Genomic DNA, 16,134 nt, shown 5'->3' on the forward strand with positions numbered 1-16,134 from the left:
GCAATAACAAGGTAAGACTAACCGTGGTAGAGGTCTTTCATTTATGTCCTCATTCTCGCTTAACTTCGATACTCGCGAGCCACATGCAACGACCACAATTTATCTCACAAAAAAATAATAATTTATATTTTTTTATTTAATTTTTCTTCGCCATAAAGCTTCTAATCACGGTTAGAGTATCACTTCTTGACACTAGATTCTTACAATATGAACATGTTATAATTAAGACGTGTCTCACTACTTTACATGTTGAGAATATAGTATTAATATTTTTCTCAAACTATAATCTCTCATTGAGAGATCCTCATCTTAGCACAGTTCTAAAGTCTAATTCACAGACGCAACACAAGTAACATCATCTATGATGACTGTAAATCTAGATTTAAATATTTTTTTTATTTTGTATAATGAAAATTTTATTTTTTAATAAAATAATTTCTATAATAGTTCACAATAAAATAAAAAATTCACATGTGTTGAAAATATGGATAACCTTCTTTTAATTGTGAACTGAATTACGGACATATCAATGACACATATGATTTCAATATAAAATAATTGTATACCGGTATGGCCTATCTTCTTAAACAAAATGATTGGTAAAAAAAAAAAAAAAACTTCTAAAATAAAATGATTGGTGGAAAAAAAAAATTTAATTTTCTATTGGATTCTCTAACTCTAATATCATGCGCTTCGTTTGAATCTCTACCCGTTTAACTTTTGTGAAATTAAAAAAGAACTTAACCACTTGACAAAATTTGAAAAGAAATTTGTGTATTAAAAAATAAATTTATGCTTGAAAAGTAAATTAATCATTACAAAAATATAAATATTATATTAAAAAGATAAATTGAGCGCTCTATCGAAAATTAAATATATGTATTAAAAAAATAAATTAATTATTTTACAAAAAAATAATTTAATCACTTAAAAAATATAAATATGTGCCTGAAAAGTAAATGATAATCGTAGAAAATTAAATTATTATTTTATAAAGTAAATTGTGCCATGAAAATCAAATGAAATGATTGTTTAAACAGTAAATATGTGCAGGAATTGTAAACTAACATGGGAAAACTAAAAGTAAATTCATAAAAATTAAAATATTGGCAAGAAAGCTATAAATTGTATTGAAAATAAAAAAAGATTAATCACACGAATTAATGTTTACACAAAACATATAAATTACTTGCTTAAATTAAAAATAAAATACTAAAATTGAAATTGATACTACACTGAAACATAAAAAATTACTTGAAAAATATATAAAAATTATTGAAACTAGAGAAAATTTAAACTGTGTCTATCAAATATTGATCAATTTATTATTATTTTTTGAAACTTAGCACGTCAATTTATAGATAATAGCATGTTTGGTAACCAAGTTTGATTGTTATCACTTCCGCCACTTGCCACACTTTTATCTCCACTAACCCACTTCCTGAAATCTCCTATAACCACCAACAACCATCCATTATCTCTTATAACCATCTACTAACATCACTTTGTCACTTTCTCACAACTCCATTTCATACTCATTTTATTCGGTAGATATTTTAGACATTAAATATTTGTAATTATTAATAAATAATATCTATCTATATGAATAATTATTTAATTGATTTAACTGTACATAATTAATATCCACTGATGCTAATCTTCTACCAGCTTAAATTATGGGGCAAGTTACATTAAATAGATAATTTAATTTAATATTTTAAATGCATAAATCAACTGTAGCTTAAAAAAATTAAATAAAATTATAGTGTAAACATACTAAAAAAAATTATTTTCTCATAAAATATTTTTCGCATTTAAGTTATTTCTTGAGATACAAACAAACCAGAGAAACAAAATTGAGAAGGCTTTTTTTTTTTTTTTTTGGTTAGATTTTGACATGGATTGGCAGATATGGCCGGTCCGATTTTGATCAAAATAAAACTGATTAAAATTAAATTATAATCGATTAAATTTAAATTTAACATTTATTTCATGAAAAAAAAATTCGTGATAATATTTTTTTATATTTTGTAATATTTTGGGTACTTATGAAAGTGAATAACAAAAAATATTTTATTGATTAAAGAAAAATTAAGTCGTTTTTAAGTATTTTTAAAAGAATGAATCATTTTTCAATTTATAAAATTTAATAATCTCATTAAAATGTGAAAATATTTATACATGCATAATATAAATACATACTATAACTTAATTTTATAACTTTTTTTCTTTCAGGGGAGAGAGGGGATCGAACCAAGGATATAACTCCAGGTTCATAATGTCCTTACCATTGGCCTAAAGCTAAGCAGGCTTTTAACGCTATAATTAAACAATAAAAATATATTTTTCATATATAACTCATTTTTCACAAAACAAATGAAATTCATTGAAATTGTATTAAATTAATTCAACTTCAATTTGGATTAAAAATCAGATTTTTTTTTTTACTTTTTAATTTAATTATAAGATTTGTCAAACTAGATAATGTTGAAGGCATGCCAATTTGGACATTGTTGTACCAAAGCATTTTCTAGGCTTTCGAATGTGAATATGTGATTATCGATCGCAATACGGCTAGAATAATTAGTCAAATATTGGGATTCCTTTCATTTCAGCAAACAATGGATGAGGATGACCCACCCATCCTCTACCACCAGCGATGACTTCAAAGAGGAATGTGGCCACCTTCAACGGCAATCTCTGTGTCGTTTCTTGCTTAAAAGATCCCAAGCGATTGGGGTTTCCCTTGGCCAGTCAATGTGCGTTATTCCTTGTAACGCTAGCTTTATTTCCTTCTCAAGCTTAGCGAAGCGAACCAGCCCGCGTCTTCAAATATTTCTCTCATCTTCTGCTTCTCTCTTCTCTATGGCTATTGATTTTTTCGCCGGTACAAATACTTGGATTGTAAAATGTGTCTAAGCTAAATTCTTCACCGTCCGATGATCTTACTTTTTTTAATTTACTCGATCAAACTAACTAACTAATTAACTAACATTACCACCACCTCCGTCTCCATATCCGACGATGGGCCTTTGCTGTAGCAAAAACGTATCCGCAGTCAAAAATGATGGAATCACACCCGCCACCCACTTTAAACCGCCGTCGTCTTCACCTCCAACTGAACGTCCGGTGGAGACACCGTCTTCCACTGATTGTAACCCATTCGCGGCTAGCCCATTCCAAAGTCCTCTTCCGGCTGGAGTTCCGCCGTCTCCTTCCGAGGCGGGTACTCCAGGAAGAAAGTTCAGGTGGCCTTTGCCGCCTCCGTCTCCGGCTAAGCCGATCATGGCGATTATGAGGCGGCGAGGGCAGACTAAGCCGCCCAAGGAGGTGCCAATACCAGAGGATGGAGAGGGAGGTGAGGGCGAGAGGCAGCTGGATAAGAGTTTTGGCTACGCGAATAATTTTCCGGCCAAGTTCGAGTTGGGGAGGGAGGTTGGGCGAGGGCATTTTGGTTACACTTGCTGGGCTATGGGAAAGAGAGGGGAGCTCAGGGGACAGCCAGTCGCCGTCAAGATCATTTCCAAAGCCAAGGTGCATGTGCTACTATTTGCTATTACTACACCTTTTCCCCCTAGTTTGCGGAATTGAACGAGCTAGTCAATGGAGTGTTACGTAGTTTCTAGTTAATTTCAATGATTTCTAGCCAAAATGATTGACCTTACATTGGGATTTATTTTCTAACACTACCACTAAAAATTCCTGTTTTTGTTAAATTCTCAAGAATATTGAGAAGTTTCGCTTGTTGCAACTTGTTGGAAATTGACGTTGGTGACAAATCGTCGAAGGGTTGTCTTGTAGAGTATTAAAGCACATGGCTTGTGGTGGAGCTTTCCATAATTGTTGGGTAGTGTTACTGTAATTTATTCTGCTGAAGATAATGCGCACTACCCGAATGCAGAGTTTGCTGAAACTGTATAACTCAGCATAGTGGATTCCACAGAGAATGACAAATGACAGGAATACCTAATAATTCATTCCTAAGTAATATTAGTTTTTAAAGAAAGCTAAAAAAATCACCAATTATTATGGACACTTAGATACTTCCGTGTTGATTGGGGAAATTGTTACATGTGAGACAATTATTATGATGATATTTAGGCTCCATTTATTTTATGGAAATAAATTATCAGGATTTTTTTTGCTGTTTTTGAGAAAATTAACTTGTAATTTTTTTTTTGACAAAAATGAATTATATTTTCTTGTTTGATTGGAATATTGAAGTCAATGGTAAATTATTTTTTTGGTGTTCGATATATACAAAAAAATAATTTTCTATTGAACAATTTTATACACTTCAAACGCTAGTCCATGAAACAAATGAAACCTGAGATCAGAATGCGGGTATAGAATTTTCTATCTCTATTGAATGTTTTTTGTGAAGAAAATGTTGTTACTCCTCTAATGCAGTCCAAAAATTTTAATAAGGTTGCTTGTGAACTTGTAACTTCATTCCTAAGATATAAGGGAAATGTGATGGCTGTTGAATAGAATGCACTAATTGATATCATATCTGCTTGCCAGAATGATGCAGTGTCCTACAAGCATGGACTGACATTTTAATGCAAAATGCTTTTTGGCAATGCTGATTATGTTGTTGAAGTTTGCATCGTACTGTGATAAAGCTTCCAAGTATTCTTTATCTTAGTGGAGCTAACTGTATTTTTTTACTGCCTCATTAATACCAGTAATTGGCTATCTCAATAAGTGGATTGCCATGAGTTTCACTTTATGGTGTTTTGGTAATTAAATGAGTGTGAAATGCAGATGACAACAGCAATATCCATTGAAGATGTTCGTCGGGAGATAAAAATAATGAAAGCTCTATCGGGGCATAAGCATATGATCAAATTTCATGATGCTTTTGAGGATGCCAATAATGTCTACATGGTCATGGAGTATGTATATATTTATTGGACTTATTTTTATCAGTAACTTCTTGTGTTCTTTTCCTCATTTTAACATCTTAGAATGGTTTTGTTTAGATTTTTGTTGTTATTTTATATTTTCTACAGATGAAGTTGATAGTGATAATGAGCTCTCCATTATATGCTTGCTTTCTACATCATAAGAAAACATGAAAATATATTCTGAAGTATTACAAATCTTGTTATTTGCAGATTGTGCGAAGGTGGAGAACTACTAGACAGAATTTTATCAAGGTAATACAGGAATATGTAGCGTCACCTCCCTGAGAACAGGAATATATTTATTCTCTAATACTGGCGTGATTTATCATTTAACTGTTGAATTGTGTGTTTGATACTAATCTCGGTGACTTACTTGTTGTAGAGGTGGAAGATACACAGAGGAAGATGCTAAATCTATTGTTGTGCAAATCCTAAGTGTAGTTGCCTTTTGTCATCTTCAAGGTGTTGTGCACCGGGATCTTAAGCCTGAGGTATAGCAGAATAAACATGTGCACACATATGTATGCTCGTACATAATCATATTCACATATGTGCAAGAAATTATATGTTATGGAATGATAAAGCCAGATTTATGTCTTCTTCAAGTTGCCATGATTGTGTCTCCAACTTTGATTCTAGCTTTTAACAAGTAACCTGTGCCTACTTGCAGAATTTCCTTTTTACCACAAGAGATGACGATGCTCCCATGAAGATTATTGATTTTGGGTTATCAGATTTTATTAGGCCAGGTAATGTGTGTTATTCATAAGCCTGTTTTTGGGTCTGGTGGTTATGAATAATGTGATGTCTAAAAATCCCATTAAACCAGTTAGATTTTCATCTTTTATATGGGTTGACCAAGTACTTCATACGCTGTATATGGTTTTACTCTGGCTTATCATTATGACATTCAAATGTATGTTGAATTTGATCATTGGATAATGAGGTTGAATTTTCTTTAGAATATTGTTGTCATATATTGTGCTTGTGGCATAATATATGCACAGTACGCACATGCATTTGGACACACATATGTAGATATATTTGTTAAAACATGGATTTTTGTTTCTGATATGCACATTTGCTAACTGAAGAATTTTTAACAACCAGGTTTTAGAACTCCATGATGCCAAAACGTTTCAATATTAGCCTTATTATTTACTCTCTTTGTCTAGATTTAGCCATCAGTTGGCTGATGGTTAACCCTTGCAGTCTACCATTCATGCGAACACACAAAAAGATTTGGTTGTTGCTTTAGGGAAACAAGGAAATGATAATTTTTTTAGTCCAATTTCTATTGAAAATTTGCAACAATTCATTTTTAATTATGTACTCCTTGACATTCAATTTTCTTTAATTCATGATTGCTGTATATTCAACTGTATGTTTGTGAACAATATATTCAGCTATTTTATATGTGCAGATCAACGTCTCAATGATATTGTTGGCAGTGCATATTATGTTGCACCAGAAGTGCTCCATAGATCATACAGTGTTGAAGCTGATATGTGGAGTATTGGTGTCATAACATATATATTGTTATGTGGAAGTAGACCTTTTTGGGCTCAGACTGAATCAGGAATTTTTCATTCTGTGTTAAGAGCTGATCCTAATTTTGATGACTCACCTTGGCCTGTGGTATCGGCAGAAGCTAAAGCTTTTGTGAAAAGGCTTCTGAGCAAGGACCACAGGAAGAGAATGACTGCTGCCCAAGCTTTGAGTAAGTTACTTATAAATATTTCAGATACATCATTTCTTCAACATTCAACTATTGAAAGTTTGAATGCTCTCTCCCTCTCTCTCTCTCTCTCTCTCTCTCTCTCTCTGGAATTTACAAATAAATAAAATGGTACATCCTATTTGCTGATGATGATACTTTATAGCTGTTGTTGGTGATGATAATTACATGTATATCTGCAGCTCACCCATGGTTGCGAGATGAAAATCGACCTGTGCCTTTGGATATTTTGATATACAAGTCGGTTAAGTCATATGTTCGTGCCACACCATTGAAGCGTGCAAAGATCAAGGTATACACAAATATACTTGTAAAAATAGGTGTCTTTTCCCACCCTTCCAAAATAGAAAGGGAAAAGAAATGAAATTCATCGTGACAATCTACTTCATTGGCTGATATGTGCAAAGTATTAATTAATAGATATGGGTTGGCGTACCTTTTTTGGGCATTCATTCATTGAGCAAAATGATGGATATGGTGATTGAGACTAGTTAGCTTTCCACATGATAATAATTATGTAGGACTGAGGATAATCCTCTGTAATATTATTCTTTGATATTTTTATTATGGTTGCAGGCTCTTTCAAAAGCTATTCCAGAAGATGAGTTTTTCTATCTCAAGGCTCAATTTAGTCTTTTGGAACCAAAAGATGGATTTCTTTCTCTTAATAGTTTTAAAGCGGTTAGTGAATATAATTTTTTGAACATTTATTTTTCTCTACAAATTTTCTAAAGAACTGCCTATCATTTGTCATGTGATATAACATCTCTTGACCTTCAAATGTGTGGTAAATAAGTGCAGGTGTTAACGAGACATTTTACTGATGCCATGAAGGAGTCAAGGGTTATTGACATTTTCAATGTGGTGAGGTTTCTTGATCTATCTTATGGATAGGATATCTTTAGCAATGTAATTTGACAAATTTGGTACTCAATTGCGAACCAAAAAAGGAAAAAAAGAAGTGATAATTCCATAATTCAGCATTTCAGTTTGGATTATCTTTAGTACATAATTCTTTCCTTATTAAGCTCTTGTGAGTGTTCCTGTTCTTTGTGGTGTTGAACAAGTCAGTTTAATTGTCACTTAAGGGGAACATTTAACCAACCTGTTTCTTTTGAAGGAGTTAACTTTTCTATTATTGTTTATTCTTTGTGAAGATAGGAATACAAAGTACAAATAGAAGATATACATTATAATCAATTACAATGCCAAACTATATTTGTATAATGCAAAGTAATCAAATAAACAACCAGATAACCTCTTGATTCCCTATATCTTATCCTTGAATAATGCATCCTTTGCCACACCACAAGACCAAGGCCTTAATAGTAGTTGCTTCAACTCTTCACTATACCTTAAGTTCCAGTATTAGAGAAGGATATTTGGAAATGGATGACACTTGGACACTTAAAAATAGTGAGAATATCTGTAAAAATATACCCTACTCAATATACTTGCATGTGAGTCCAAGAAACATTGGCAGTTAGATTAGATTGTTGACTATTCTCAGACTTCTAGATATTGTCCTAATATTTTTCACCATCACTCAATTAGCTGCTCTAATAACTTTAATTGCTTTGCTGCTTGAAGTTGGCATGTAATATGAGATAATGGAGATCTTATCTTTTTTTGTTTTGGAGGACCATAAAACATACTTGTATTTACCTTTACTATTCTCTTGTTTCCTCTGCTGATGGCTTTGATATCAAATTGGATGATTTAAGAGCTGCAAATGATATGATTTGCATGAGGCATTGTGATACTTTAGCCCCTAAAAGTTAATGCTATTTTCAGATGGAACCGCTCTCCTATGAAAAAATGGGGTTTGAGGAGTTCTGTGCTGCTTCAATAAATACATATCAACTTGAGGTCCTTGAAGACTGGGAAGATATTGCACATACAGCGTTTGAGTACTTTGAAGAAGAAGGAAACCGGGTCATTTCAGTGCAGGAATTGGCTCTGGTATGTGCATCTACTGTTTGGAAATTAACCTATGGTTAAGTTCAGTTTCTAATAACCTCATCATGATGATCTGTGTAGGAAATGAATTTGGGCCCTACAGCCCATTCTTTAGTCAATGATTGGATTAGAAGTTCTGATGGAAAATTGAGCTTCCTTGGATATATCAAATTTTTACATGGTGTGACTCTTCGTAGTTGTAATACAAGACAACGATAGCATAGTCAGAGATACAGAATAGTGGACAATATCTTTTTATTTTTTGGGTTAATGTTACAATTTTTTTCCCTTCCAAAATCTGATTAGCAGTGTAAAATGGAAGGTCTAGACGGTATACATTGTTGAGAGTCTGATATTCACCTCAATATGTTGACTTTTTATGTTAATATGTCAGCTTGATCATTGAACACATGTGAAAGAAGATCACCATAACCTTATTTGTAAAGATGAATGTGTATACTTTACATGTTCAAATCTTCAATACAAAATGCAAGTTAGATTCTTGATTTCTTTCTAGCTTAATTTCTGCTCAAAGTTGTTATATATGAATATTCTAATAATTTTATGGCCTATAATTTATCCAAAGCTTGGCTTTGACTTGCTGGATATTAATTTAATGGAGTTTGTTGAATCTGCAATCTCAGAAGATCATGATTGGGGGTTTTAATGTATCATAATTTTTTGAACTCTCATCTCATAGATGGCATTTGAACTTGAAAACCCTTTGCTCGTCACTCTCTTTACACTCTGTTTGGAAGGAGTTTGAGGAGGTATTTTTTAAAGATAATGGAAGGTATGGTGTGATAATATACTCAATCCACCAAAAAAGTAGGAATTTCTAGAGTTTTGAAACCACAAAAAAAATCTAAACACTCCTAGAAAATTTTGCTCCCAAACAAGTCTCTCATATACACATTATTTTAAAAATCAATGCCTTATTTCCAAAAACTCTCTGAGTGGTAAGGTGTGAACTAAACTTGACCAGTGGCCGGTTTGGTTGGTTTCAGGTTAAAACCATCAGTTTTGATCCCTGAAACCAGATCGTAGAGTCCTTTGAGTTTTGATTTTGATTTTAATTTGATGAGCCAAATCAGCTTGATTTAAGAGATTAAAAAAAAATCAATTTCAGTTCTATTTGGACCCCATGAAGTTTCGGTCCCATTTTAGTTAGGTTTGAATCAACTTCTTAGTGATTTGAGCTCCATAGTGGACTATGGCCGGGTCTAGTGTGAGCAGACTATTCCAATTACGGTTGATTGGCAGGTCATTGTATAATTGTTTAATGGTTGAGTCATACAGCAAAAGTAGTTAGTTTCATTTAAAGATGGGACTTTGCAGCCGCAGTTTGAAAGAAAGTAAGATTGTTTCCACTAGCCAAGTTGATAATATCATACGTATGAATCCATTAGTCAAAGCAATTTTCTATTGTGTTTTGGTAATGTGGATGAGAAGCACGCTTAATTAATACCAGTTAATTTCCCTTGCAAATTGCCCTTTCAGGATAGGGGAAGATGTGTATATATATACACCTGTTTGAATAATGAAATTTGAATAACTGTTTTTTTTTAAAATTTTTTTTTTATTTTTTTTTATTTATTTATAATATATATTATTGTAATGATGTTGAGAGATTCAAGGATGGTCCCCTTAACAGCCCAATTTGCATACCCATTGCCATGTCCAACGCCTTGATACATGGTGTTCCCTCATAGAGGTTTACACTATTCAATTCATCTGATAGTAAATTATAAGTCTAATTTACTTTATTTTATAATTAATATTAGAAATAGCAACGGTTGGATTAGTGGCGGATCGCTCTCCCGTCCCATTCCATAAGAGTTTGGAGTCACCATGGAAATTTTTTCATCAGAGAATAGAGTGGGATGTGGCAAATTTTTTTTGAAATTTGTTTTAATTTTTTATTTTAATTTATTATTATATAATATAAATTTATTTATTAAAAATAAATTAGAAATTAAAAATATAAGGTTTAAATATAACTTTAATAATATTTATTTTTTAATTATAATATTTAAATACATAAAATATATAAATAAATTATTTTTTAATAAAAAATAGTAACATATTATTATGTGAGACGGATTATGGAGATTCAGGATGGAGAGAAGGTTTTTCCGTATCTGCTCTGCTTAATATCAAGATTATAGCAAAATTAAAAAAAATTAATTGAGTTCAAAGCAGATCGAATCAAGTTCAGAAAGAATTATTATTTTAATTAAGATTTATTTTTCAAATAAATAACAATCTATTTTTCCCTTGACCATCACTCAATATTAATATTATTATGAGAAAACCTTCTTAATTTTAATAATATAATTTTTATTAAAAATTATTTTAACCATTTCAAAATTAAATCAACTCTAATTATCACAAACTAATTGTTAATTGAAATTCGAAAAATGAACCATTAATCTGGACTTGAATAAAACTGAATGGTCAATAATTGAGATCCTTTTGTCAAATTTAAGTATTTTTTTTTATAAATCAAAATTATTAATTTCAATTAAAAACTCAAAATCCAACCAAAGAGAGAGTCAAGAATGTGAGGGACACATTTTCTCAAACAATATGATTACTTTTAATGGTGAGGACCCCGTGTGGTTCTTGTGGCTTTTGCCTTTCACATTTAAGATCTAATCAAAACCAAAATCTAATGAGAATTTTACATTTTTCCTTTTATCAAATTAAATTATTTAATGTGTATTTGATATTATGTAATTGAAATAGTATAATCAAATAAGATTTCAGAAGCAAAATAAAATAAATAATCATAATATTATATTATATACATTGTGAATTTAAAATTGATTGAAAATGTATGTTATTTATTAGGTAGATTATTAGATAAAATCAGACTTATATATATATATATATATATATATATATATATATATATATATATATATATATATAGAGTAAGGTATTTTAGACTAATTTATTATGATTGTTACTATCTGCTCTAATAACGAATCATTCCTTTAATTGAATAATAAAATGAATAATTAAATAAAATATATGAATTCTTTTTTTGGCCCCTTTCTAAATGATCATAGCCATTATGAGATATCACTATAAAAGAGCTAGAATTCTGACCTTTAAAGCCCTACATACCCTATATTTGAAGGATTTGTGAATCCTTCCTAGTCCCAAGGGATGGAAGAAGCTAAGGTATTTTAAAAATTTTTTTTTAAAAGATTTTTTTCATATGTAAATTATTTTCGGCAAAATAGAGTTCAAAGTTAAGGTTTTTTTTTTTCTCAAGTACTTTTTTTTATATATAAAAAATTATAGTGCATAAAAAATATATAATCTTGAAGTACTCTTATTGTAAAATTAAATCTTAGATTGATAAAGAATGCAATTTCATCCTTATCAACTGAATTAGACTCACGTCTTTTAATAAAATGAGCAATTAATAAATATAATTTTTTTTTAAATTTCCCTTTAAGGGCTCAAAATTTTGAATATAATGTATAGCCTATCTAACAACAATGAAATTAATAACAAGATAAAATGAGATTAGAGTAGAACTAAACCACTCCACTTCGCATGGTTAATTAAAATTCATAGAAATCGATGTGGAAAATGAAGATCTAATAAATGAAAGCATTTTATTAATTACTTAAATTAAGAAGAAAGTTTCCAAGAATTTAGGAAGAAACTATTTTAAGTCCACCAAACAAGAACCACTTTGTTGGTGTAGCTAAAACATCCACACCCCCACCTAACCATATATAGCCTTCCCCATTCACCCAACACACAAAAAAAAAAAAAAAAAAAAAAAAAAAAAAAAATATATATATATATATATATATATATATATATATATATAATTTATTTATTAATTTTTTTATAAAATAAAAATTCAATAAATTCATTCTAATCAAAATTTCTCTGAGACAGAATAGAATTAAATAACGCCCAAAAAATCTAAAATTGAGGCAATCCCTGTACTCGTGATGGTTCATAACAGTTCATATCATTACCTCTAGAGTAAGGAAACCCTTTGCCTCCTTCCATGTTCCAAACGTGTTCTACACGTTCACAGCTTCACACACTACTTTATTATGTTCGCATTACAAGAAAGTTGGAGAACAAGTAAACACAATGATAATCTTTTCTTTTCTTTTCTTTTCTTTTTCCCATTCAATCATTCTTCGTTATCATTTACAATATAATATTAAAAGAAAAAATTTAACAAACAATTTAAAAAAAAAAAAAAGAAGAATAAAGGGATGAATTAACAGCAAACTTTACACAATCACATGATAAACATCAAATCCTAAAGCATAAAAGATGGTGATGGTGGTGGTGGTGGATGTTTTCCCTGTCGATCATGCCTTGAACGTTGCGAAACTCCTCGACATGACAAGGAATAGTGATGGGGCCTTTTTGATCAAATCCATACTCTTCTTCAGCTTCTTTGAGGAGCTGAATGAAAAGTGGATGATTTATGTAAATCACAGGGATAACAAACCTCTGTTGCTCCTCACCTTGTCCCACCAAGATCGCCAAGCACCCTTTTGGAATATCTTTCAAATCTTTCTTGCTTCCTCCGTGGTGATGATGATGATGATTATGAAAGTGAAGAAGATGTGGCAAATTAGCATTGGAATTCAAGTGATGGTTGTTTCTATCTCCAGTACTCCCCATATCTACAACTATCAATACAAAACAAGAAAATCAAGAATCAAGAAACAAGAAAATCAAGAAAAGGTGGGTTTTGTTGTGAAATATTAGAGAAGAAGAGGGAAAGGCCAAGGGTCAGAGGCAGAAATGGCTAGAGAGAAGAGGGCAAAGGAAGAATCTGTGAGAGAAGTGGGTATATTGCTCATTTTATTAGAAGATAAACAAACACAAACAACATAAGCACAAGAAGAAGATCAAGAAATGAAAGAATGAGAGATCGTTGGGTCGAGGAAATTGGGGTATATATAGGGAGATTTCAGAGGTTGGATCTAAGCTGGGTTTGCTTAGTTAAAACTCAAAAGGAGGTTTTGGTTTTGGTTTTGGTTTTGGTTTTGTCCTTGTCCCAGAAGAAACAGTCATATCTTGGCTCGGCTTCTTTATATATATATATATATATAAATTAATTCATTAATTGAATTTTTTGATTGGTTTAGTATTTAATTACTTATTCAGAATTGGCTGAGATATATAGTAAAATAAGATAAGCTTTCTATTTTTATTAATATTTATTTTCAATTTTGGATTAAATGGAAATTTTTTTTATATCTTGGAAGTGGTTATTACCATAATTAGTGAAGATTAATGTAAATGAGAATTTCAACATTATTTATCATTAAAAAAAAGAAAATTCTTGGTCAAATTAATAAATATGTGAATGGATTTATATGTTATTTTTTTATAATTTTTAATAAAATGTGTTTTTTTTTTTTAATTTAAGAGAAGAATCCAAATATCAAATTTGCGAACTGAATATCCAATTTTGACAAAATTATATATATTTATTTTTTAGTATTTATTGTCAGAGATATTTTAGATTTATTTTCACATATCAAAATTAAATTTTTTATTTCTATATTGATTTTATATATTTAAAATAAATAAATTTATAATAATTTTTAGCAAAATTAATTTATGATTTTCATCATTTAAATTAATTTAATTGAATATTTTAATGATATTATATTTCTCTAAATATATATTAACAATAATCTTGATTAAAGAGAATAATTAAAAAATTTAGAACTTATATTTAATTATATATAATTAATCCATTCAAATTGATGGATTTTTAATTATTTATTTAGGGTATTTAATTATTTATTTTATTAGAAAAATTCAATATCACACATTTGAAAAAAAAAAAAAGAAATTTATGAGCAAATTTGGAAGAAGATAAAGATGAATTAATCGTTGATAAAAAAAAAAATTGAATTGCTCAAAGTAAAATCGCACGAGGAAATTACGATTCAAAGTTTGCTTATCGGTTAAGACACGTGGATGACGAGTGGTAAAACGCTCGTACACGTGGGCGGACGTGGGTCCCATGAGTGATTAACCTGACCGATAATAAGGAGCTGTCACGATGACGCTTCACACGGTCGATCAATAGAAAAAGCAGTCACAATTTTTAAGAAAATAAAAATCGGTAATATTAATTAAACAATCTAAATGGGGAATCAAAGAGGAAAATTGTAAATCAAGATCAGGGCAAGAGAGAGAAAAGATGAGGTGGTATACCGATTTTGCCCTTAAATTTTGTTTGTAATTGCGGATGGGACCCATGGCTTGGCTGGCCGAGTCGAGGTCCGATTCAAGGGCGGATCTTGTGGCACACGAGAAATGAAATGAAATGAAAATGTGAGGAACGTGTTTCCACTCTTGTTTGAGCTGTTCAAGTCATGGAATTCCCATTTTTTTGGATATAATAAGGTAAAGGTTGGGATTTGAATTCCTTAATGCTGTGTGGATTTTGAATTATCAATTAATTGATCATGATTTATTTATTATGAAAGTTTAATATATTAAATAATAATTAATAAATTACATAATAAGAAAGAATATTTTTTATTATAAAATAATTAATTTAGTATTGAATAAATGATATACTTAAAATTAAAATCTTCTAACTTTCTGCATCATATATATGATAAGTACTTTACCCTTTTAGTTAATAAAATTTATTTTTTAATTAGTGAATAATATATATTTTTATATATATAAATAGTGGTACAATATTTATAATAAAATTGAAATAGGGCAAGACTTCCTGTAATGAAAGAATGAAGCTTGCTTAGAAATTCAAATGTCACTTGCCAATGGGACCATAACAATACTTTCCAGAAAGAAATTTTGTAGAGAATCTCCTTCCATAATTTAACGTTACATTTTGGGGTCCAATGGATTCCTACAAATTAGCTTTTTTTTTTTTTCAAATTAAATTAGAAAATGAAAAGGAGTGGGTCCCATATGTTTTGTTTTTTTTTTTTTCAAATAGCCCAAGGAATTCCCATTCAAAACGACACACCATCATGACACGACTTAGCATCAGTATGCCACTTATTTCCTACTAACTATAGCAAACTATTTCTCTCATGGAATCTCTTCCAAGTTTTCTTGAGAGAAGAAAAGTTTAAGCTAACTAATCAACCCATATGTGTCCTTAAGATCCTGAAATATCAATTTAGATTATTGATTGCTTTATAATGAAGCTTACTTTAAGCTTTTAATAATAATAATAATAATAATAATAATAATAATAATAATAATAGTGAACATTTCAATTGTTTTATTGATGTGAGGTTTTTGGGTGGTCGGTGGTAATCTTTGTTTTTATTTTTTTTGTCCTTCTTCATAATTTTTAGATTCATATTCTTTTGAAATGATTTGTATTTATCATTAGTCTATTCTTATTAATGAATATAAGTTTTGTCACCTTATTTAAAAGAATTTGATGTCTTCTTTTCTATAATGATTTGTTATTTTCTCATGTTATTTTCTTCATTATAGGATTTTTTTTATATCATCGAATTAGGTATT

At 30.2% G+C, this 16,134-nt stretch overlaps 2 protein-coding genes across 2 annotated transcripts; one reads left to right on the forward strand and one right to left on the reverse strand.

The window, feature by feature from the left end:
• The first annotated feature begins 2,544 nt into the window (after positions 1-2,544).
• On the forward strand, positions 2,545-9,114 carry LOC131169114 (CDPK-related kinase 4-like). Its single transcript, XM_058141599.1, has 11 exons — positions 2,545-3,534; positions 4,768-4,898; positions 5,121-5,162; positions 5,293-5,401; positions 5,581-5,659; positions 6,334-6,630; positions 6,831-6,940; positions 7,225-7,329; positions 7,450-7,512; positions 8,443-8,610; positions 8,689-9,114. The coding sequence occupies exons 1-11, from the start codon at positions 3,025-3,027 to the stop codon at positions 8,824-8,826; spliced, it is 1,752 nt and encodes a 583-aa protein (XP_057997582.1). The 5' UTR covers positions 2,545-3,024; the 3' UTR covers positions 8,827-9,114.
• Positions 9,115-12,727: 3,613 nt separating this feature from the next.
• On the reverse strand, positions 12,728-13,685 carry LOC110644823 (auxin-responsive protein SAUR32). Its single transcript, XM_021797782.2, has one exon. The coding sequence runs from the start codon at positions 13,279-13,281 to the stop codon at positions 12,904-12,906; it is 378 nt and encodes a 125-aa protein (XP_021653474.2). The 5' UTR covers positions 13,282-13,685; the 3' UTR covers positions 12,728-12,903.
• Between the last annotated feature and the right edge of the window lie 2,449 nt (positions 13,686-16,134).

The sequence above is a fragment of the Hevea brasiliensis genome, unplaced genomic scaffold, assembly GCF_030052815.1.
Source record: "Hevea brasiliensis isolate MT/VB/25A 57/8 unplaced genomic scaffold, ASM3005281v1 Scaf16, whole genome shotgun sequence".
Taxonomy (NCBI): domain Eukaryota; kingdom Viridiplantae; phylum Streptophyta; class Magnoliopsida; order Malpighiales; family Euphorbiaceae; genus Hevea; species Hevea brasiliensis.

Coding starts and splice junctions, on each gene's coding strand:
- LOC131169114 (XM_058141599.1), top strand. CDS start 3,025: ATGGGCCTTTGCTGTAGCAAAAACGTATCCGCAGTCAAAAATGATGGA. Junction 3,535..4,767: donor AGATCATTTCCAAAGCCAAG/GTGCATGTGCTA, acceptor TGTGAAATGCAG/ATGACAACAGCAATATCCAT. Junction 5,660..6,333: donor ATCAGATTTTATTAGGCCAG/GTAATGTGTGTT, acceptor TTATATGTGCAG/ATCAACGTCTCAATGATATT.
- LOC110644823 (XM_021797782.2), bottom strand. CDS start 13,281: ATGGGGAGTACTGGAGATAGAAACAACCATCACTTGAATTCCAATGCT.